General features: G+C 51.1%; 2 protein-coding genes across 2 annotated transcripts; both read right to left on the bottom strand.

Annotated features, from left to right (window-relative positions):
- Positions 1-3,420: 3,420 nt before the first annotated feature.
- On the bottom strand, positions 3,421-8,214 carry GOT1L1 (glutamic-oxaloacetic transaminase 1 like 1; the record flags this gene model as incomplete). Its single annotated transcript, XM_079909485.1, has 10 exons — positions 3,421-3,572; positions 3,834-3,976; positions 4,447-4,612; positions 5,100-5,250; positions 5,344-5,436; positions 5,646-5,755; positions 6,015-6,126; positions 6,864-7,045; positions 7,921-8,098; positions 8,197-8,214. 10 exons carry the CDS (start codon positions 8,212-8,214, stop codon positions 3,421-3,423), a joined length of 1,305 nt encoding a protein of 434 aa, XP_079765611.1.
- An 11,314-nt stretch (positions 8,215-19,528) lies between these two features.
- ADRB3 (adrenoceptor beta 3) lies at positions 19,529-21,391 on the bottom strand. Its single transcript, XM_079909268.1, is given in 3 exon segments — positions 19,529-19,992; positions 19,995-20,990; positions 20,993-21,391. Coding segments are annotated over 3 exon segments (1,173 nt in total). The 5' UTR covers positions 21,108-21,391; the 3' UTR covers positions 19,529-19,930.
- Between the last annotated feature and the right edge of the window lie 1,677 nt (positions 21,392-23,068).

Genomic DNA, 23,068 nt, shown 5'->3' with positions numbered 1-23,068 from the left:
GGAGTGAGGGTCCCTGTCACAAGTCCACGGGAGAGGCGTAGGCGAGCACAAGAATTTGGCTTCCCCGGGGAAGACCCTAGAGCCCGGGCAGGAGTGGAATCGCGAGCGAAGGCGAAGGCCTGCTGGGGGCGCTCAGGAGCAGTTCCGAGTCCATCCTCCACCACGGCCCCTACCCCGCATCCCACAGCGGGTCAGCCCTCCAGGCCTTGTCCAGGGACCAGAGCCCCAGCCTTAGACCAGGGACTCAGGCCGACTCCTAGGTAAAGAACGCCTTTCTCCCACCTCTGGGTTCCCCTCTACCCGCTGGCCGGTGCTTGGCCAGGTGACCTCGCCGCCCGCGGTCGGATGCTCGGCCCCGGGTACTGCCCGGCTCTGCTAGGTCCGCTCCGTCCGGGAGGCTGCGCGCTTGCCCCACCGTGGAACCCCATTCTCGACTTTCCTCAGCTCGAGTTGGGCGTCCTCCCAACCCTGGGCCCCCCAACACGCGCGCGCGCGCGCACACACACACACACACACACACACACACACACACACACACACACACACACACACACGGGATTTGGAGCTGAGCCTGGGGCCATCTCTGCCTGCGGACAACGGGGTTTCCTGGAAGATGCGCCCAGGGCCCAGGCTTCTCCTGTGCGTCTGCAGCCACTTGCCGACCAGGGAAAATCGGAACAAACTCGCAAATTTTCTTTTACTACGAGGTCTTGCTGGGACCCACAGCCGATGGAAAAGGGGAGAAGGCAGCCCCAGAAAGCTCAGTGCGTGCACTACAAACTGCTGGGCTTGGCGCCCGCATCTGTGAGCAGAAACACGGGGACGCCTGTCCCCGGGATCCTCTGGAACCCTCTGGAATCCCAGCTTGCCCAGGCTTGGATAACCTTGGAGTCGTGGGCCACCGACAGAGGCGGATTCACTTGAAGACCAAGATCCAATTAAATATATATATATTTATATATTGGACCAATATATATTTATATATTGGTATATTAATTGGACCAAGATAATATATATATTAAAAAATTAAAAAGAGGTGATCAAGGCAGAAACTAGTTTCAAGGAAGTCTTAAATGAACATCAAAGAGATGTAAAACGGAGACCTGAAGCCAACTAGCAACAAAGGGTGAAAAGATATTCTCTCCTCAAATCCTGCTGGGATTCTGGGCTGGGGGTACCAAAAGCCCGCATATTTCATATAAGCTAGTAGGAGAGGCCACAGGCAGTTCCAAGCTTTGCTTGTTCAAGGCTTTCTTATCTACATAAACTGAAAGTCACTAGAATTATTTTATTAGGCTCAGCAGGTTGGAGAGAACCTGGCTGAATAAATTCTATCCTCATGCTTTGAGAATGGTTACAAATGCTACCCACTGAGGGTTCCTCTAGAGATCTTCTGACATTAAGGCTAGAAGCCCTTAGAATCTGGGGACAAGAGACTCTTCAGAAGACCTGAAATAAGAATCTTCACCTGTGGGTAAACACAGGAACTTAAGATAAATTCATCTCTAAGCATCAGGAAACCAAAGGAGATGGCCTCATTTGCTCCATGAGCTTGCCTGCAATCCTTCTCAATTATGAGACCCGTAGACAGAACCTCTGCTTCCTCTCATAAGAACTACAATTTATGGAAAAGGTATTATTTATTTTCCAGGAAGGAGCCGCCAGCCTTGATAGACAGGTTTGGGTATCTTAAGCCCAACCCCATGAGGCTGCTCACTTGTCTTGAAGTGAGCTCAAGTGAGCTCACTTGAACAATCTTCAGGGAGTGCAAGGAAGCTGAGAATGGACTTGCTTAAATCCTTGTGCTATATGCAGCTCTGGGACTTCCCTGGTGGTCCAGTGGTTGAGAATCCGTCTTGCAATGCAGGGGACACTGGTTCGATCCCTGATGGCGGAACAAAGATCCCACATGCGGTGGGACAATCAACTAGAGAGCCCGCGTGCCACAGCTAAGACCCGATGCAGCCGGAAAAAGAAAAAAAAATGCAGCTCTGCACCTAATTTAATGTGTGTTTCAGGAGTCCCCAAGGTTCAATGATTCATTAGAAGGACTCACAGGACCCAGTAAATCTGTTACATTCGTGGTTACAGTTTATTACAGTGAAAGGACAGGACTGAAATCAGCAAAGGAAAAAGGCAGATAGGGTGGAGTGCAGGAGATACCAAGCACGAGCTTCCAGTTTCCTGTCCAGTTGTCCTGTTCCAGTTGCACAGACAGTGCTCAATTTTCCCAGCACCAGTGTGTGACAACATGTGTGAGGTGTTGCCAACGAGGCACACCAAGACTTTGATATCCAACGTTTTTATTGGGGGTTAATCACATGGGCATGCAGTGCCTGCATAACTCACCTTAACTACCCAGTCTCCAGCCCCTAGACATCAAACTGACACAGCATGACCCAAGGGTTCCATCATACAAACCACTCTTGTCAGGCAGGAAACTCCAAGGGCTCAGACTTCATTTCCCAGTAACTGGTCAAGGGTCAGTCCTGAAGCCCCTTGGAATGTATAGAGTTTGGGCAACGAAGTCCTGCTGTGTTAACATTTTCCTGAAACTTACTTAGCACTTATTACATGCCACCTTTTATGATTAACTTCTTTTTTACCAAGTGAGTTGTATTTCCCCAGCTGGGGTGGAGAACATCATAAGAGCAGCAACAGTGTCTTATACCTTTTAGTATCCTGGGGGCTTGCAGAGTTCCATGTATTAACAGACACCCAATAGTCACTTCTGTTTCATGTGATTAAGGCTCATCTTCCAACTAGACTATAAACTTCCAGAGAAAAAGAACTGGACTGTGCCTGTTTTTTGCATACCTTTTGATGCCCAGATGTTATGGTCTGAATGTTTGTGTCTCCTCAACATGCATATGTTGGAAGCTAATCACCAATGTGATGGTATTGGGATGTCATTAGGTCATGAACGTGGAGCCCTCATGGATGGGATTAGTGCCCTTATGAAAGATGACTCAGAGATCCCTCACTCCTTCTACCATGTGAGGTTACAGGCAGAGGTGCTGTTTATGAACCAGGAGGTGGGCTTTCACTAGGCACTGACTCTGTTGGTGACTTAATCTTGGACTTCCCAGCTTCCAGAACTCTAAGAATCTTAACGAATTTCTGTTGTTTATAAGACACCCAGTCTATGATATTTTGTTATAGCAGACCAAATGCACTAAGACACCAGATCAGGCCCTTAATATGATAGATGCTCAACAAATATGAGATGGTCAATGAACGTAAACATTCCCTTTTTCTCTGGGTCTCTTTGCTGAGGCCAGACCAATGCTTCATCAATGGATGGAGAGAGAGACAGAGAGTGTTTTGCAGAGAAATGAATTGCAGCAATGAATAATCAGCACAGGATTTTTTTAGAGACCAAAGGTTTTATTCCAATCAGGAGTCATTTACTTTTGGAAGCTATTTCTCTGAGTCCTTTGTGAAGAGGACAGCCTCATTGATGCTCTCAGTGATGTAATCTATGTTGTAGGAATTGATACAGGTGAAGTTGATCCGCCCATTCTTGGGGATATAGATATGCTTTTTCTTGACCAAGTAGTCCACCTGTTGGGCTGGTGATGACCATAGGGTCTCAGATCCTGAGGTGGCCACCTCTAGCTCCCTTCTAGCCTAGGGTGAATTATGGAGGAGAGGGAGTGTCAGCCTTTCTGGGGATCCAGAAGCATCTTGAAAGCAGCTCTACCTTCCTCAGGAAAGGATCAAAATCTGGGGTGAAGCTAGGGACTGGTCACCTAGTCCATGAAGTTTATGCTCAAATACAAGCCCAAATACAAGGTGAGAAAGTGGGGAGCTGTCCCTTCCTAGACACTTACGGTTGAGTCCAAGATAGCCATGGGACCCCTTCTGCTCCGTGATGTGATCCCAGGAGCCTGGGGTTCCCAGGAGCCGGAGCTTCTCCTTCACTTTTTCCTTGGTCATCATGACGTTCTTTACAACCCCTTCCAGACTCTGTTTCCTGCCAAGGGAAAGACATCAGGAAATTAAGAGCATAAGGTCTCCCCGTGCTCTCAGCCTCCTCAGTGCCTTTCCCCTCTTCTCCCTTCAAAAGTGGTGGAGCCAGGCCTCCACCTGGGATGGTTATAAATGGGAGGGGGTTTCAGTCCATATTAATGTAAGCAAGGGAAGCAGACTCTCAGGCAGAGTAGCAGGCCCTTGGTCCTTCCTCATCTCCTCCTGCAATCTGGGAATGTTCAAATAATTCAATAATAATTTGACCTGGGTCCAAAAAGCGCATCCTATTACCCACTGCCGCAGGCTGGGCAACCCTCAGCATAGCCGCTGCCATTGGTACACAGGGGCTCCTCAGTAAAGAGTAAAGAGGCAATGTGGGCAGGAAGAGAGGCAGCCACTGCATCCTGTGAGTCAGCAAGTCTGTGGGTATCCAGAGGCTCCGCCCACCCGTCCTGCCCCACCCCTACCCCTTACCATTCTCCCTGCATAGCCGGGTTACAGAGGACAGAGGTGATAATGCGAGCACCCGTGGTAGGAGGGTTTAGCCACAGGGCCCGCGCGAAGTCTGTCAGCTGCGAGAGGACGCACAGCAGGAGCTCGTTACTGAGTGCCACCACCACGAGGATCCCCACTCCTTCGTCTGCAGCATTGGGACAGACAGCCTGTCTCAGCGCCCCCTCTGCCATTCCCGGGCCGTGCACGCGGTCTCTGCCCCTTGCCTTGCTGAAGAGAGGGCTGGACAGCGGGGCTTACCACCCAGCCCCACCAAGTTGGCATCCATGCCCCGGGAAGCTGCCACAGGCTCCTCTTGCAGGAAAATGTAGCCACAGGTAAGAGCCTTAAAGGTGGAAGGGACTTGAAAGATCACTAACTCCCACCCCTCGTCTTACAGTGGAGGAAACAGAAGCCCGAGAGGCGTGAGATGGCTCAGCTAGAGTCAGTTTTAGCAGCTGAGCTGAGACCATACCACAGAACCTGACTGGTAGCTCAGTGCCCTTCCCTTCTGCTGCCGGTGCCCTCTCTGGAGGCCTGGGTTCTCTCCAGAGGGTAGGAGATGTCAAACGCGTCGCTCGTGCCCAGGGTGGGGCACCACCAGGCCTTCCCTTCTCCTCCTGCCCACGTCATACCATAAATACCAAAATTCTTGGACAGAGACTGGCTGCAGAAGAACTCAAAGCCTCGAGACACAAAGTATTGTAAGAATCTAGCATCTTCTTCCAGGTCACCTGTCGTTAAACCTTGATAGGGAATGTCAAAAAATGGAAAGATCTGCTTGCTCTGTAGGAGAAAGGAGAATGAGAAAAGGAAGGGACTGATGGAGGCGCGGCAGGTGGTGAGAGGGAGGGGAGCCAGGCGGGAGGGTGGGCTCACCTTCATGAGGACCATCAACTGTGTCCACTGACCCTGTGTCAGCTTGCAGCTGCCGATGTTCCCAATCACGAAGATACAGCCATGCGGGGCCTGCTGCAGGTAGAGACTGTCTCGTCAGGCGCTTCCTTGACCACGTAGGTCGTGGCAACGCGACATTGGGAGGAGATGTGGTCCTCCATGTTGGTCCTACTAAAGGGCTACGAATCCAAGCCTAGAAAAGGCCTTGATGATCGAAGGGGGCGGGAAGGGAAAGGGAAACTGTGAATCAAGTCTGGGGGGTGCTTCTGAGCGAGCACATCTACCTCCACCACATCGAGGAGCATGCCGGGGTCCAAGCACAGCCGTGCGGAGTCCCAGAAGATGTGTTCATAAACTGTAAAGCCCATGTCCTGGAAGACGAGTCCATGCGGTTCTGTGGGGAGACATCCCCCACCAGCTGGTACCCGGCAGGTGGAAAGATGGAAGCAGCCACACCAGAGAGTGAGCCTGAGGGGGAGGGTCAGTGGCCGAAGGCAGGACAGTAACAGGAGAGGGACAAGCATACCTTGGCTCGTCCACCATGTTTCTCATGACAGAGGGTGCGGAGGACAACAGTGGAGATTGCAAATGGGGTAGGAATCAGGAACACAGGACGGGGGTCTGCTGTCGCCCCCCACTTGCCTAACACTCACCTTTGTGAGAAGAAATGATGTAAACTACTTGAGAATCCCGATGCCAAGTTTTGAGGAACTGGGCCCCCAGCTGGAAAGCACCGCTGTCACCTACAGTGTGCACGCCCCCTGCCTGCCAGCAAACCAGAAGCAGGAGTAGCACCTGCAGGCCCTGATGTTTCCCAGAAAAAGCTGGGGAACGAGGGTCGCTTCCTCATGGAGGTCAAAGCAACATGCTCCAACACATACGCCTCCATTGACTCATTCAACCAGATTTACTGAGCACCTACTATGTGCCAGACACTGTAGTAGGCACTTGGGATGCATAAGGGAACAAAAAGAACACCCTCCACCCCTGTGGTGCTCACATCCATACCAGGCACGGGCAGCCTTTTTCTACAAAGGGCCAAGTAGTCAATGTTTTAGGCTTTCAGGCTGTATAACTACTCAAGTCTGCCTTTATAGCAGAAGACAGCTCTGGACAAGGCAAGCAAATGATCGTGGCCATGCTCCAATAACATTTTCTGGACATTGAAATTTGAATTTCATATAATTTTCATGTGTCCCAAAATATTACCCCTCTTTGATTTTCAACCATTAAAAAAAAATAAAAAAAGAGTGATGGTGATACCAGCCCCACTTCAGATTCAGATCATCCCCTTCTTAAAAGAGCTTGCACATGAGCACGTGGGCTGGTGCGAGAGCCCTGGTTTGGGGTCCTGGCTCTGCCCTCCAGTGACCAAGCTGGGGGACTCTTTGAGCCTCAAGGGGCCCATCCAAAGTCTCTTTCAGGTTTATGATTGCACATCCCCTATCCCCGATCTCCACTCCTTGTGTCTCGGTGAGTAAGGAAAGGGCCCTGCTTCTCACCCTGTTCTCCATAATGACTTGGCTGTCCTTTCCAAAGAGGAGGTTCAAGGAGGCCTGGATGAATGATTTCATGCCCATCACTGGCGTGTACTCATAGGTCAGGGAGGGATCCTGGGCGATCTGCATTCGGGTCTTGCGCACGACAGAGGACACCCAGGGTTGGCCTTGGCTGGTCATGCAGACTGTGAGGGTAAGGGAAGAGGGGGCTCTTTTTTTTGCGGTACGCGGGCCTCTCACTGTTGTGGCCTCTCCCGTTGCGGAGCACAGGCTCTGGACGCGCAGGCTCAGCGACCATGGCTCACGGGCCCAGCCGCTCCGTGGCACGTGGGATCTTCCTGGACCGGGGCACGAACCCCGGTCCCCTGCATCGGCAGGCGGACTCTCAACCACTGCGCCACCAGGGAAGCCCGAAGAGGGGGCTCTTAATGCCCACCTCAGCATCTGCGAGTTTGGGCTCTTCAGAAAGCCCACAGATCTGTCCTGCCTCTCTTGGGGCTTTGGGAAGTCATCTAGGAAAAGACAACTTTCCTTTTCTTTTTCCCCTTTTATCAAAACAATGTGTTGTTAGTGAATGTATCTAATTTTCATCTTTTTAAAAAAGGCAACAGAAACCTATGCCATTTAAAGGGCAAAAATGATAGACAACGTGAGAGCTGTAGGTACATGAGACTGAACAAAGGTGACACTGACTTTCACCATAACAAGGGCTGGCTGCATCCCTGAACGGTCCATTTTAGGAGCCATTCTCGGTACAGGAGCGGAGGAGGGAGGGGGTGGAATGAAGAGGCTGAAGGAAGTACAGTGTCCACGCAGGCCCCAAGCGTAGAGCTGGGGGAGAGGATACAGCTCTTATCAAATCCCGGGAAACCCGCAGAGAAGGGCAGAGGGCACAGAATGGCCCAGGAGGTTTCCTGCTCTTTTATTTACCCACTGGGCAATTCTGTTAACAGGAGCAGAGCTGTCTGTCTGGGGAGGCTTGGGCTCTCTCCCGATACGGCCCTCCGAGAGGCAATGATGGTAGACTAGGTCTCACACTCCAAAACTACGAGGCACCTACCTTTATAGGCCAGGAACACCTTGTTAGGGTGGTCATCTTGTTTGTAGGTCTTCAGCAAGCTGCCTTCTAGCTTCTGGGCTAGGGGCACATCCGTGAACACAGACATCGTTGAGGGAGAGTAGAGCCAAGACTGTGCTTCCGCTCCCGAAGGCTTCTGCTCTGCAGCGTTCCTCCAAGTCTGGACCCGACAGACCAGCCTCTTCCCAGAACCTTGGCAACTCCAACGCAGAGGCTCCGGTCAACTGGTCACCAGAGCAACAGAACCCCACCACTCACTGTCTCCGCGGTGGCCATCCTCCAGGGCTACGGGAATGCTGCAAGACAACTGGGGAGAACCCTCTGAGAGAGGGGGCCGGGGGAGGGCGTAGGGAGGACTTGGAACTCCCAGGCACCTCTCCCTAACTCACTGGCTCCTTTCATCACCTAATCCAAAATAACAAGTCAGCCCCTTAGAAGATGGGGCAATGCAGGCAGCCATGAGCCTGGTGAGGGCTCCTCCTGCAGATGGGAAAATCTCTGACCCAGCAGTAACGTGAATCGAGGGATACATTTTAAAAGCTTCTACTTTCATTTTGCTCAGGGCTCCAGATTTTTTTTTTTTTAATAGAAAGAAATCACTGTTTTCTTCTACAGTTATTTTCATAAAGAGTCCTATGTTTAGAACAGTATAACTTGCAACTCTCTAAGCCAATCCTGTTTCTCTGTTATTTACAGACGAGACTTCTACATTTGCAAACTGTTTCAGTGGTGGCCGAGCAGCAAGTGTAGAAGGCAGAGACCAAAGGCAGAAAGCGTTGGCCTCTGCAGGGTCAGTCTTGCATTTTGCTTTCTTCTTTTTTCCAAATGACTTTGTGATCCTTGCAGACACTGTTGGTGTCTCACTCAAATACATTTTCCAGCCCTGTTGGTGGATAAGGCTTATCTTTCAGATCTACCTTCCAGATTGTCCTTGGCAACAGGAAACGACCTGGCAGGTTACACCCCCATCAGCATCACACTTACACCCCCAGGACTGCCTGATCCTGGCATACAAAAAGCCAGCCCTCTTGCCTTGGGGGATGCACGTGGCTCAATTTGCACTTTAGGGCCCATCCCCCAATCAGGCCAAGGCCCCATCCTTGCATGGCCCCCTCCCCTTCACAATCGTGCTTCCCCCACTTCCTTACAGGTTCCTCCTACAGGGCACTCCCTCTGAAAATCACATGCCCCAAATCTCTGTCTCAGCCTGTGCTTCCAGGGAACCTGCCTTGAGACAATGATAGTGGAAGTTATCCTTATTATTGTAGAAAACTTTAAAACTTCAAAAAACAATAACAAAGAGCACCGATGTCCTACAGTCAATCCACAACCACAGTTAACATTTTGGTGTACACCCCTCTGGTTTCTTCTCTAAGATGTTTATATTTTAAGATGATGGTTATTGGGACTTCCCTGGTGGCGCAGTGGTTAAGAATCCGCCTACCAATGCAGGAAACACTGGTTCGATTCCTGGTCTGGGAAGATCCCACATGCTGTGGAGTAACTAAGCCCGTGCGCCACAACTACTGAGCCTGTGTTCTAGACTCCACGAGCCACAACTACTGAGCCTTTGTGCCACAACTACTGAAACCTGCACACCTAGAGCCTGTGCTCCGCAACAAGAGAAGCCCGCACACCACGAGGAAGAGTAGCCCCTGCTCGCCGCAACTACAGAAAGCCCGCGTGCAGCAACGAAGACGCAACGCAGCCAGAAAAAAAAAAAGATTATGGAGATCAAAATTGCCGTGTCATTATTCATCATTCTTGTTTTCACTACACATTTCAGTTGTGACAATTTTAACATCTGTGCCAATGAGAACTTTTCATGCAGCAGGTAATAAAAAACCCAACCTAAACTACCTTGAGAAAGAGAAGGAATTTCTTGGCTCTATAACGGGGCAGCCCAGGGTACATCTGACCTCACTTATCGTTCAAGCCAGAGCGTAATGAGTCGTCAGGGCTCCAGCTCCCTTTTCTGTGGTTCCCTTGGCTCTGCTCTTCCGGATGTTTCTGCTCTGTTCTCGGGCTGACTCTGGGCACGGGAGCAAATGCCAGTGTAGCACATGTGCAGAGGAAGCGGATCTGAGGAATTTACATTGCAGCTCTGTTTGCAAATAAACTAAATGCCAATTCCTGAAGGAATGTTTACATTAATAATGGGATATCCATATAATGGAATCCCATGCAGGTGTTAAAGGCAGCCCTACGTGTACAAATGTATAAAAATATTCAAGATACATCATTAAGAACAAAGGAGGTACAAATAGATAGCAAAGTGGGGAATATTTGGGGGGATATATCAATAAAAGATGCATTTGCATGTATATGCCTAGAAAATCTCTGGAGGGGTGCATGAGAAGCAGGTAACTGTGATCACCTCTGCAAACTGGAACAGGCTGGCTGGTGGACAAGGACAGAGAATAACCCTGACTTGCTTTCCACTGGACACCACGTTGCCCCTTGGAAATGTTAGACCACCTGCATATGATTTCTCATTTAAAAAGTGTTTATGGGCTTCCCTGGTGGCACAGTGATTGAGAGTCCGCCTGCCGATGCAGGGGACAGGGGTTCGTGCCCCGGTCCGGGAAGATCCCACATGCCGCGGAGCGGCTGGGCCCGTGAGCCATGGCCGCTGAGCCTGCGCGTCCGGAGCCTGTGCTCCGCAGCGGGAGAGGCCACAACAGTGAGAGGCCCGCGTACCGCAAAAAAAAAAAAAAAAAGTGTTTATGTTTTCAAACAATGGCTGCAGCCTTTCCAGACGTTACATCCTCACTATCCAGAAGAAGAGAAAGCGTCTCTTCTCTTGGCTCCTTGCAAGAACGAGGAAGCTTCCCTCCTCGAAGCCCCCGGCCTCCTTTCTCTGGCTGCAGTCGGTCACTGGCCCATCCCTGACCAAGGATGGGATACTCTGGTGCGTGTAAACCAGTCACCTAGAGCTGAGGGAGGGTGTTCATCCCTCCCAAACTGCACAGCTAAGAATGGACAGAAGCATTCCCAAAAGAGATGCCAGGTGTTCTCAGAAATGGGAGAGCGGAGAAGGGATGCTGGAAAGGCAGTCAGAGAGTGTTTGCTGAATCATCCATTCCCAAGGCTTAAGAACCACCATCTTTTTTTTTTTTTTTTTTTTTTTTAAATTTTGGCCACATGGGCTCTTCTAGTTGCAGCGCGGGCTTAGTTGCCCCACAGCGTGTGGGATCTTAGTTCCCCGGCCAGGAATCTAACTCACGTCCGCTGCGCTGGAAGGTGGATTCTTAACCACTGGACCACCAGGGAAGTCCCCAGGAACCACCATCTTTAATGGCTATTTTTATGTGTGTTGGCTTTGTGCTTCCAAACGTGTTAAACATCCATGGTCCCCATTGCTGTCTCAGCAGCAGAGGGAAGGTTCCTTTCTGGTCTACCCCAGGCTACGGAGAGTGACAGCATGTGGGGAGTAACGGAGGGGGCAGTTGGCTTGTGCCTCAGGCTCTGCCTGGAAGCTGATCAGCCAATAACTGGGGATGGAGTGTTTGTGGCCCCAAGTTCTGACCATTCCTGGGGTGTTCCCTAGAACACCAGCCCACGCTCTAGGGGCCCAGGCTTCAGAGTTGTGACACACGGGCTCAGTAGTTGTGGCTCGTGGGCTCTAGAGCACAGGCTCAGTAGTTGTGGTGCACGGGCTTAGTTGCTCCGCGGCATGTGGGATCTTCCTGGACCAGGGCTCGAACCCGTGTCCCCTGCATTGGCAGGCAGATTCTTAGCCGCTGCACCACCAGGGAAGTCCCACATACTTTGCTTCTAATAAACACTTGTATCTTTTATCTTTTTCACAATCTTGGTCTCTTTGCTGAATTCTTTCTTCACAGAAGACAAGGACTGAGGCCCTTCTTCCAGCTTTTCACTGCTGGAATCAATCTGTCAGACTTATTGTTGAGCTGTACCCACAGGCCTGCAAGCCATGGACTTGTCCATTCTCAAGAGCCCAGAGTCAGCAACAGAGACATCAATGGTGTAATGGATGAGAGGGACCTTACATGTCTGAAGCGAGGTCTTGGAGTGACACCCCGCTGTGTGTGGCAGACAGAAGGCAGGACAAGGCAGTAGTCTTCGCTCCCGGGGTAATAGAGAGATTACCAGTTACAGGGGACTTGACGTCAGGATGGCTCATCAGTTAACAGGGAAACCAGCAAAGGGGTGCACCCCTCATGGCTCCTTCGGTAAACTATCATAGTTGAAATAGTTCTGATCTAAAGATTAGAACAATCACTAGCTAGGGCCAGGGTAAGTACATAGGCATTTACTGATTAGGCTCTATGATTAAGAGGGAAGGTCAGTCAGGTGAGTAGGGTGTAGGTGAAGCAGGGCCTGGCCCAGCAGGGGATGTACAGAGAGCAAGAGAACAGCCATCTTGGGTGGCCTGACCATACACTTATATATCCGACTCCAGTTTCTTTCCTAACTTCCGACTTGGAAATCCAAATGCCTACATAGTATCCCAATAAATCATTCATAGACGTTTCAAATTTACAGTATCTAAAAACTAACTCATAGTTTCATATCCTCCCATCATTTCTCCCCATTTTAGTAAGTGGCAAGTCCCTTCTGCCAGGTTCTCAGCCCAAAACTCTTGGTCTCATCCCGGACTTCTCTCTCTTTCTCTTACACCCTACCTCCAAGCCATCAGCAAACCCTGTCAGTTTTACTTTGTAACATATTTAGAATCTGTTCACTTTAAAATTATTACTTATTGCTGGAAGGGATGGGTGAGTGGATGAGTGGAGGGTACAATCTGTGTTTGGATGGGCGACAGAGGGTACAGTCTGTGTGAAGGTACAAAGAAAAATTAGCTCTTTAGTGAATTTAAATGTCGTTGGGGGAATTCCCTGGTGGTCCAGTGGTAGGACTCTGCGCGTTCAATGCCGAGGGCCCGGGTTCAATCCCTGGTTGGGAAACGAAGATCCCATAGGCTGCGTAGTGTGGCCAAAAACTAAAAATTAAGTGTGGTTGGAATAAAAGTGTATGGGGGAGAGGAGTGGTATGAAATCAGGTTAGGAGGGTAGGCACTTGTCCATCTAATGCCAGGCCCTTGTGTTAAGGGGTCTGAATCCTACCCCAAATGCTTCAGAAAATCACTGAATGATTTTGAGAAAAGGAATGACACAGATTTATACTTTAGAAAAATCCATCTGTGGGCTTGTGGGAGATGAACTGGAGGAAAGCCAGAGCTAGGCAAGAAGGCCCAGTGAAGACTACCTGAGTTAATTCTGTTAAGTGTTGAAGGCCTGAGATATGCTGTGGGTACCGGGTAAACTCACCAGATGTCCTCCATAAAAATACCAGGCACCACAGCAAGCCTGGAGGGAGATGTCAGTTCTGCAAAATATCTGCTTAATTTAAACAATATCTTATGTATCATTAATAATATTCACTTACTTTTGTCCAACTTTTCTACCTTTTTTTTTTTTTTAAGAAATATCTTTTTCCTTACAACAACTTGCAAGAAATGTTAAAGGAAAGCAAGGCAAAGTTTTCAAAACTGTTTCATTCTCCGGGGTCAGAAGTGCAATACCAGAACGGGTCAAATGAGCTAGCCAGCAACACTACCAAGGGGATGGGCATAAGAGTTAGGGTTACGGAGAAAGGACTAGTTTGCTCTTAAAATGTGTTCTCACCTCTGCGTCTTCACGTAGCGGTGATGTTTGCCACCAGCCTCATATGTTTCTCCTTCCCCCCAAATGGTAAGAATTTCTTCATTGGGAAAGCAGCTGCCTGTGGCCCTGGGAGAGTGTTCCGACGTCAGTTAGATTCAGACTTGGGCCCAAGGGGAGCCCGCAGAGGAAGGGCTCAGTCACATGATCCAGTGACAGGGAGAGAAAACAGACAAGCCAGGGGTGGCGCTGAGCTGATGCAAAGCTCTCCCGTGCCCAGCACTCTCTTCTCTGGGAAGAACTGACCCATCCACTCTTCCTTCTGGGAATACCAACAGCAGAAGCAATAAGACTTCATCTTGTTTCTTGCTGAAGAGGCTTTGGGAACTGTGTTTACTGTGTGTTATAAAGTGTGGTTCCTCACTAGCAACTCAGAAATGAAAACTGTAGTGCAATGGGTTCTTTAGCTCCTAATTTTCTTAAAAGGCTGGGGAGAAGGAATCATAGAATGATTGGTCATTCCCTCAGGAGTGAAGGACGGAGGCTGAGAGATGCTCTTTCTGGACCAGACAAGCAAGAGTTTCCCAGAGTCCTTTGGAGAAAAGCAGGCCATGGCAGATCATGGGACCTTCCTGAGCTTGGGGTCCCATTGTATTTCAGTTTCTGATAGGAAATCTTTAAAAACAGGACCAGAGAAGGACTGTTAGAAAGAGCAGCCTGGGACAGAATTGGGAAGTAAGTTTATATTTGTTTTTCTATTATTGGGCCACAGATTACCACAAAGCAGCTCAGAACAACACACATTCATTATTTCACTTTCCATGGGTCAGGAGCCTGGGTCTTCTGCTCAGGGTCTCACCAGGCTGCAATGACCGTGTTGGCCAGGGCTGCAGTCTCACCTGGAGCTCAGGGTCCTCTTTCAGGGTCACACGGAACCCATTTCCTTGCAGCTATAGAGCTCACCGTGGCTGGCTTCCTCAAGGCTAGTAGGTACATCTCTCTTCTCTGCTCTCTGACCTTCTTTTAAAGGGCTCACCTGATTAAGTCAGGCCCACCTGAGGATAATCTCCCTTTCTGTTAACCTAAGTCAATGGATTAGGGACCTTAATTATATCTTCAAAATCCCTTCCCCTCTGCCACGTAACATGACATAATCACAAGAGTAACATCCCATCACTTTCGGCATTTTCTATTTGTTAGAAGCAAATTACAGGCCCCACCCACGTTCAAGGGGAGGGGATTATATAAGGACATGGGTCCTTGGAGGTCATCTCAGAATTCTGCCTGCCACAGAGTCCAAGAGCTTCTGGAGGAAACAGCCCTTCCATGAGGGGTGACTGGGGTGATAAAAATTTCATGAGATCAGAACTATTCATTAAAGAGTTCACATGGATCTCTCACTGTAATGGGTTGAACAGTGCCGCCTACCAAAAGGTATGTCAACCAGAACCTCAGAACGTGACCCGATTTGGAAGAAGGGTCTTTGCTGATATAATTAAGGCAAAGATCTTGAGACAAGATCATCCTGGATTAGAATAGGCCCCAAATCCAAATCCGATCTGTCCCTTACAAAGACACAGCTGTGCCTTTCTATGAGACAGGAAAGGAGAGGACACACAGGGACACCGGGGGAAAGTGAAGACAGAGGTAGACGTCAAAGCTATGTGTCTGTAAGTCAATGAAAGCCAAAATTGCCACAGCCATCAGAGGCTGGGAACGGGGCCTGGAATGGACTCTCCTTCAGGGCCTCCGGAAGGAACCAGCCCTGTCAACACCTTGATTTCAGACTCCTGGCCTCCAGAACTGTGAGAGAATGGATTTCTGTTGTTTTAAGCCTCCAAGGCTGTGGTCACTTGTTGTGGCGGTCTTGGGAAACGAGCACGCTCACCGTCCCCATGTGAACTAATGTCCAGGAGATGGGCTTGGTGGCCACAGGTATGACACGAACGCAGACTCTACAGAAATGCCAGTTCCCAGAGATGCCCTAGGGGAACCAAAGCAAGGCAGCCTTGTAAGGCAAGCCACGTTCATTACAGAATGTAGGAGATGTCCGTTCATTGTTATCCTTTTGTTGCCTCCCTTCACTGATGAATGTGTTTGATTCAGCAGCTATTAAAAAAAAAAAAAAGCGAAAACAACGGTAGCTTAACAGGATAGACATTTATTTCTCTTTCATTTAAGAGTTTTAAACATAAGCAGTTCAGGGCTAAAAAGATGACTTCACACCGCTGGACACCCAGGCTCCCCATGTCTGGTTTTTCTGCCATTGGCAACACATGGTTGCCATCTCATGACCCAATGTGGCTGCTTCAGTTCTTACCATCACATCTGCATTCCAGCCAGCTGGAAGTGGACAAGCGGACATGGGGGATACACCCTTTCCCTTTCAGACGTGGAAGCTGCACACTTCAGTCAGCTAGGACTTAAGTCACTTAGTCACACCTAGCTGCAGGTGAGGCCGCAATGTGTTTTTAGGGAGGCCACGTGCCCCAATAAAACTTAAGGGTTCTGTTACTCAAGGAAGAAGGGAAGAATGGAGAATGGACAGCAAATTCTGCCCACAGGAGACAACAAACACAAAGTCTGACTTGACGAATCGCCTCTCAAATCTGGGGCCCAGGGAGATGGGAGAAAAGGCTCGTAACTGGAAATCCAGGAGTGCATAGCATGCCCACTACCCTTCTGACTGATTATAGGATGAAACAGAGCCTGGGAAATGTGGGTTTGAGACAGCAGTAATAAGATGAGCGTGGAGAGTTAAAAGTGTTCCTGCTTCCCCATCACACCCTCAGCTGTGGGTAGAATTGTGTCCCCCTAAAAGAGATGTTGAATCTTAAACTCTGGTACCCCAGAATGTGACCTTATTTGGAAATAGGGTCTTTGCATGTATAATCAAGTTAAAATGAAGTCTTACGGAATTATGCTGGGCCCTGATCCAATGGCTGGTGTCCTTATAAGAGGAGGGAAATTTGGACACAGACACACGGGGGAGAAAGCCAGACAAAGACGGAGGCAGAAGTTGCAGTGAGGCAGCTATGAGTCAGGCGACACCCGGGCTTGCTGGCAGCCACCAGAAGCTACAAGAAGCAAAAGGGGATTCTTCCCCCAGAGCCTTCGGAGGGAGAATGATCCTGCCAACACCTTGATTTTGGACTTCTAGCCTCTAGAACTGAATAATTTTCTGTTTGTGGTGATTTGTTATGGAAGGTTTAGCAAACTAATATACCACCTCCCTCTTCCGGTTCCTTAGGGTACATTCTCACAAAGGTACCATAAAGCACAGACATCTAAAAGTGCCCTCTCTCTTAAACCTTCTGTCCATCCTTAAAATTACCTCATTATAAATGCTGCACCCCAATGGTAGGGTGAGCCAAACCATGACCAAAAGGTCAGGCACAGGCCAGATCAGGGTCTGAATGTGAAAAGAGAGCTGGAGGGGGAGGTGTACAGTGACATGGAGGTGACACCATTGGAATCAACCTGAGGTAGGGATGAACCTGTGGAAGAAAGACCAGGCAGGACATGCCCACAGTGACCAAAGGCAAGTGGGTCCAAGATCCAGGCTGTCAACAGAAGCAGGACCAAACAAAGACCAAAGCCAGGAGACCTGGGTCTAGTCCGAGCTCCGTACTCCATGACACCCCTTACACTGGAGGAGCCCTTTCAGTTTCCAAATCTTTTCACATACAGCCTCTCATCTGAGCTGCAAAACCAGTGTGCAGGAACTGAGTAGAGCAGTAATATAATCTGCGTTTGATTCACAGGCAAACAGAGATGTTAAATCACTTGTTCTGTGTGACTGATGGTGAGCAGTGAGTGCAGGGAAAAGAAAGTGAACTTGGGAGCCTGGTAGACTGGGTTAGAATCAGCACAGCAAGCTCTTTGATTTCTATGCAGCTGTATTTTTTCTTTGTTGTCATTACAACATAACATTTGGAGAGCACCTCTTAGAGTGTTGGCATATTTATTGATGGGTCATTCCCTTCCTTCCTTTTTTATTTGTTTTTTCCAGCTCCAAATTCCGTGCAGTGTTGCCTTTCATTGACTACACTAATCTTGGCTACTCACAATTCACCTCTCTAGAAGTCAGTTTCTTCATCCATTTTATCAAAGGATTGGGCTAAACCATTCCTAGGGTCTCTTCAAGTTTTTGCAAGTCAGGGCAACTTGCAAACTCTGTCCACACCTGTTGTACCTTAAACCGCCGTCAGGAGGCGCCTCGCACCGCTTATGCCTTGGATGGAGCACAAAAGCTCTGCACAAACGCTGAAGCTGCAAAGCTCTGCCTAGGGCTCCCCAGAGGTCGATGAGAGCCAGCCGTCCCAGTCACCGTCATTCCCCTTCTAAAGGCAAGAGAGGAGAGAAAGGGTTATTCTCCGTTTATTTTATAGATGAGGAAACTGAGGAATGCATTCTGATTTTCCTTAATTCCATAATAGGATGAGCTATGAAAGAGTCGATGGCCCTATGGAGTTTCTGCTCATCAGACAGTTGAGCATCATTTTCAACTGCTCACTCATTGGCCTAAGGCAGACTGTCCGCAGGGCATTTGGCAGGGGGCTGGGGCGGGCATTAGCAGATCTGTACCCCCATTGCTGGCTCCCATTTTTTCCCGGGACAGACACACAAACAAAGACATACTCCCTCCGCCAAGAGGGTCTGAGAGGGAGCCTGGATCTCTGGCTTTTAGGATGGAACCATAAAGGAAACTGTTTCCATGGCCTTCACCTGTGGCCCCAGGACGACAGGGAGAAGCTGCTCAACTCTGTAAGGGTTGAGGGATGAAGCTGGTGTGGAATGATAGCCCCGTGACCCCCCACAAGGACCACAGCCTGCACGTACCATCACTCCCCAGAAGAATCTACCACGGGGAGAGTCCTAGGAAAGTCTGTTATCACCTCCCCCTCTCCCTAATTCTGCCTGCCCATCAGCAGTCCCACCTGATGCAGAAGGAAGGTTCCCTCTGAAAAACCCAGTCACCCCTCATCCCCTGTCCTCCAGCTCAGCACTCTCCCCTCCCACCCCCTCCCTTCTGCCCAGGCCCAGACAGGGCCCGCTGTTCGCTGTTCGGAGGGCCCTTTTGTTCTCACTGGTCTGTAAGTCTTCACACCCCTAGGCTCCAAGGATAGTTGTTTGTCTTCCACAGTTCAAGTGCTCAGGCCCCGTGCTCGCGCTAGCGAGAGCAGCCCACTTGGCATCCGAGGATGTAAATCTCCCTCAGCCTGACACCTGGCCACACGTTGCTGGAGAAATGACCAGAGCAACCGGCTGCCTCTCCATCAGATGCACCGGTGACAATTCGCAGATGGAGTCCACAGCCCCAGTGCAAGTCTAAACACTCCAGAGGAGACTGACAGCTGGCACGCGGGTGCACGTCGAGCAAGACTCAAGCCTTATGAGCCCCTGGTTAGCGTTCAAGGACAATTCTACACACCAGAGCGCCCTTCCTCCCCCAAATCATCATTCTCCCCTGCCTAGCACTGACTGGGCAACTTCCCTCGGCGATGCTGGGAAAATATCCAGAGATGGGGAGAGAGCAGAGGCCCTCTTACGTGTCCCCAGGCTAAAGCAAGACTTCCCTCTCCCCTAAGGGTTCAACAGTTGAGTCCTTGCCAAGAAACTTTCCATACCTCAGACACCAGAGATCTCACTGCTCTGGGTCGAAAAGGAGAAAGTCATCTTTGGTATGCAAACATCCTAAGAAATAAAACCTGGCCTCCTGGACAAGAGAAAGCAGCTGAGGCCAGGTCCAATTCACAGGCAACACCCGTATGTGGAAATCCACCGAGCTCATCTTCAGGGCAGATCAGAGTTTCATATCCCTGGAGCCCCTGAACTTAGCCATTGTATGCTGCTGTCATCCAGCACGTTAAACTTTTGACGATTTAGTGACTATCCTGTAAATCAGCCCGGACAATGGTCTCTGCTCATGGAGTTTAAATAAGAACCCACAAAATGACCCGGGGATTTCCACAGCAATTTTCTTGCCATAGGAAACTGCCTGATAAAGTTCATAAAAATTGAAATAAGGGGAAAAAATTATCAACGAGCTCAAACTTGTAATTCCAGTTTTACTTCAAGAGGATAATATAGGGCTTCCCTGGTGGCGCAGTGGTTGAGAGTCCACCTGCCGATGCAGGGAACACGGGTTCGTGCCCCGGTCCGGGAAGATCCCATATGCCACGGAGCAGCTGGGCCCGTGAGCCATGGCCGCTGAGCCTGCGCGTCCGGAGCCTGTGCTCCACAACGGGAGAGGCCACAACAGTGAGAGGCCCGCGTACCGCAAAAAAAAAAAAAAAAAATTGACCGAAGGAGATACCGAATGCTTCCTGATCCCGAGCCGTCAACCCCTTCGCCTTGGCTACCTAGCAGTCGAGCGGTGGGCGCTGCCTGGATTCTGCGGGGCTGGTCAGGGCCGCGGGGGCGGGGAGGCGGCGGCAGGGTGCTCCTCGGGCCGACAGCGGCCCAGCAGGCGGCGGAAGGCGCTGCGAAAGACAGGGCTGCGGCAGTAGATGAGCGGGTTGAAGGCAGAGTTGGCATAGCCTAGACAGTTAAGGGCGAGGAAAGCGGGGCCGGGCACTAGAGAGGGGCCCCCGAGGGCGCGCAGCACGTTGACTACAAAGAAGGGCAACCAGCAGAGAGTGAAGTTTCCCATGATGAGCCCCAAGGTGAGCAGGGCGCGGTGTTCCCGCAGAGGCAGAAGGCGCGCCGGCCGCCGACCGTAGGAGGGCACCCCTGCGGGCCAGGCGCACGGCCCCGCCGGGGCGGGGCACAGGGAGCAAGACCGAGCCCGCGGAGACTCCTCTGGCGGGAAGCGGCCCAGCTCCCGGAGCAGAAAGCGCAGCTGGCGCGTAGCCACCGCGAAAACTCGCGCGTAGACGAAGAGCATCACCAGGAGCGGAAAGTAAAAGGAGACGGAGGAGAGCGGCGCGTAGGGCATGTTGGAGGCGAAGGCGCAGCAGCGCGGATTGCAGTGGCAACGCTGCGCCTCGGCGTCGGCCCCGACGCGCCACCATTTGGTCATGATGGGCGCAAACGACACCAAGGCGGACACGACCCACACCGGGACCACTGCTGCCCGGGTTCGGCGTTTGGTGACCAGCGCGCCGTAGCGCAGCGGGTCGGTCACGGCCAGGTAGCGGTCCACCGCCAGGGCGCACAGGGTTTCCATGCTGACGGTCACACACAGCACGCCCACCGAGGTCCACAGCTCGCAACCGGTGGCGCCCAGGGGCCAGTGGCCGGTCAGCGCCAACGTGGCCCCCCGCGGCACTACCAGGAACCCCACCACCAGGTCGGCTGTGGCCAGCGAAGTCACGAACACGTTGGTCATGGTCTGGAGTCTCGGCGTCCGGGCGATGGCCATGATTACCAGCAGGTTGCCCCCCACGGTGGCCAGCACCGCCAGCGCCAACAGAGCCCCGCTAGTGCCACCGCCCACGGCACCCCGGGCAGCACGCTCGCGTTGGCAGTATTGGGCGCCCGCGTGGGGACATCTGGCCACGGGGCCAGAGGGCTGTTCCCGTGCGGCCAGGGAGCCATTCCCGCGTCGCGCGCGGGGCGGGAGGGAAAGAGGGAAGGGGTCTCGCAGCTTACACGGCTCAGGGGACGGGGCAGCGGGCCGTGGGAGCGATTCCCCCGGCCTGGGCCATCCTCCCCAGTCGACCCGCGAGAACGCACAGCCTGCCCCCCGCCCCGCGCTGGGTACCACCACTGGGGAGGGGGTGGGAGGAGGAGTGGCGGCCCTTAAAGGGGCAGCGGCCAATAGTCGCGACGCTCGGCGTCTGTAGGGAAATTGGGGCGTGCGTAGGGAAGCACGACGGATGCTTGACTCCTCCATTAGCCAAATCCGGAGTAAGATGTGTAAGAGGTAGGTCACGCCGTGTGTTCTCTGCCACGATGTGTCCGCTCCTGCCATGACCGGCGCCTGCGCTGACACGCTCAGCGCAGCGCTCCAGCGGCGTGGGTTTTCTGCACCAATTTCCCCGGAAGGTCCAGCAGCAACTCTCGAGGAAGACACAGGAGAAGCCCCCAACCCTTTACCTTGTCGGAGGAAAAGGTAACCCTCCCAAGGCAAACAAGACGACCCACAGCAGCCCCTCTTCTACTTGGGTGTCCCTCCCCCTAAGATATTGTAAGTTAAGTCATAGAGGGCAGCCAGGGTCTTCCCTCTTCTCCCAATACCCCCTTCCAATGAGATCTGACCCCCTTCGCTTCTATCCACTTACCCTCCCTGTCACTCTAGTTTCCCTTCTTTTTTTTTTTTTTTCCTTTTCAAATCTTCCATTTTCCAGGAGTCTTTATCATTGCCTGCTCATTTGAATTTGGATTTGGCCTCAGGTAGCCTAAGATGCTGAGAGTTTCCATTTCTCCGTCTTCCACATTGCCCCCTCCACACATTTTCCACCAAGAAAGCTTCTAGGTGAGCCCCTTCTCTTAAAATGCTCCTGTTGTAGAGACGCGTTAAAAATGAACAAATGGGTTCCAGGTTGAGGCTTATCCACCGTCACCCCCAGCTCTCCACAAATCCTCCATCACCATGGCAAAGTCTTCTCTCTACTTCCCTGAAGATTTTATTCACGAACATTTGAAAAGTAGAAGACACTGAGCTGAGGAATCCACACATTGCGTCTTGGAGCATGTGGAACCACAGGCCTGGTACTTTAGTGTCCGTTGAAGTCTCTCTTACAATCCTATCAGAGGATCCCTTCACCTGAAGAAGCCCAGGGCCTCCTCCCTTCCCCTTTCCCTCACCCACACTGATGCCTGGTTCCCAGCCCGGCTCTCCCGGTGGCTAAGCCAGTTCCTCTCAAAGTGGGTGTGGGGAGATTAGGCTGCAAAACAGTGTTCAAACTGAAGGGCAGGGAGGTATGACACCTTTATTAAGTCCTATCGATCCCGAACCTTGAAACTTCTTGCCTCCTCCCCTGAAACAATGGGACAAAAGGGGGTGAAATTATCATGGAAAATGCCTCCGGGACCATGCCTTAGGGAGAGTCTTTTGAACAGCTCTATATTTCAAAAGAACCCTGTAGAGTCACTGGTCTAAGCAATCCCTCTGGGAGGCTGAGCCAGGGCCTGGGAGTTAGAGAGACTGGAGGGGAAGTGAGGACCGAAAATTATCCTCAAGGAAAAAGAACCCAGCTGCCTACCCACGAGCAGGGTTGGTCAGTGGCTCCCAAGCAAATGCCTTTTGTGCCCATGCTGTACCCCAGGCAGGCCTTTGGATCCGTGGAAGTGCATCATGGGTAAAGGTGGAGAGGCCCGGCCTCTACCCCCAACCTCCAGTCACTACCAAACTTTGCAGGCCCCAGCTGGCCAGAGTCTTGACCGTGGCCGCTTGCTGACCATCAGGGCAGTCACTCCCAAGTTGGGTTTTGCAACACCCCAGAGAGTGTTGCCAGTTACCACAAAGGGGTGACAGAAGATTCTCCAAGAGTAATCTCTAAAACAAATCCATGTCGTGCAGCAGGGTTTTTTGTTTTTTGTTTCTTCCAGGGTGC

Source organism: Stenella coeruleoalba, assembly GCF_951394435.1.
Source record: "Stenella coeruleoalba genome assembly, chromosome: 21".
NCBI lineage: Eukaryota > Metazoa > Chordata > Mammalia > Artiodactyla > Delphinidae > Stenella > Stenella coeruleoalba.
The sequence above is the reverse complement of the archived record's forward strand: the minus strand, read 5'-3'. Positions and strand labels throughout refer to the sequence as shown.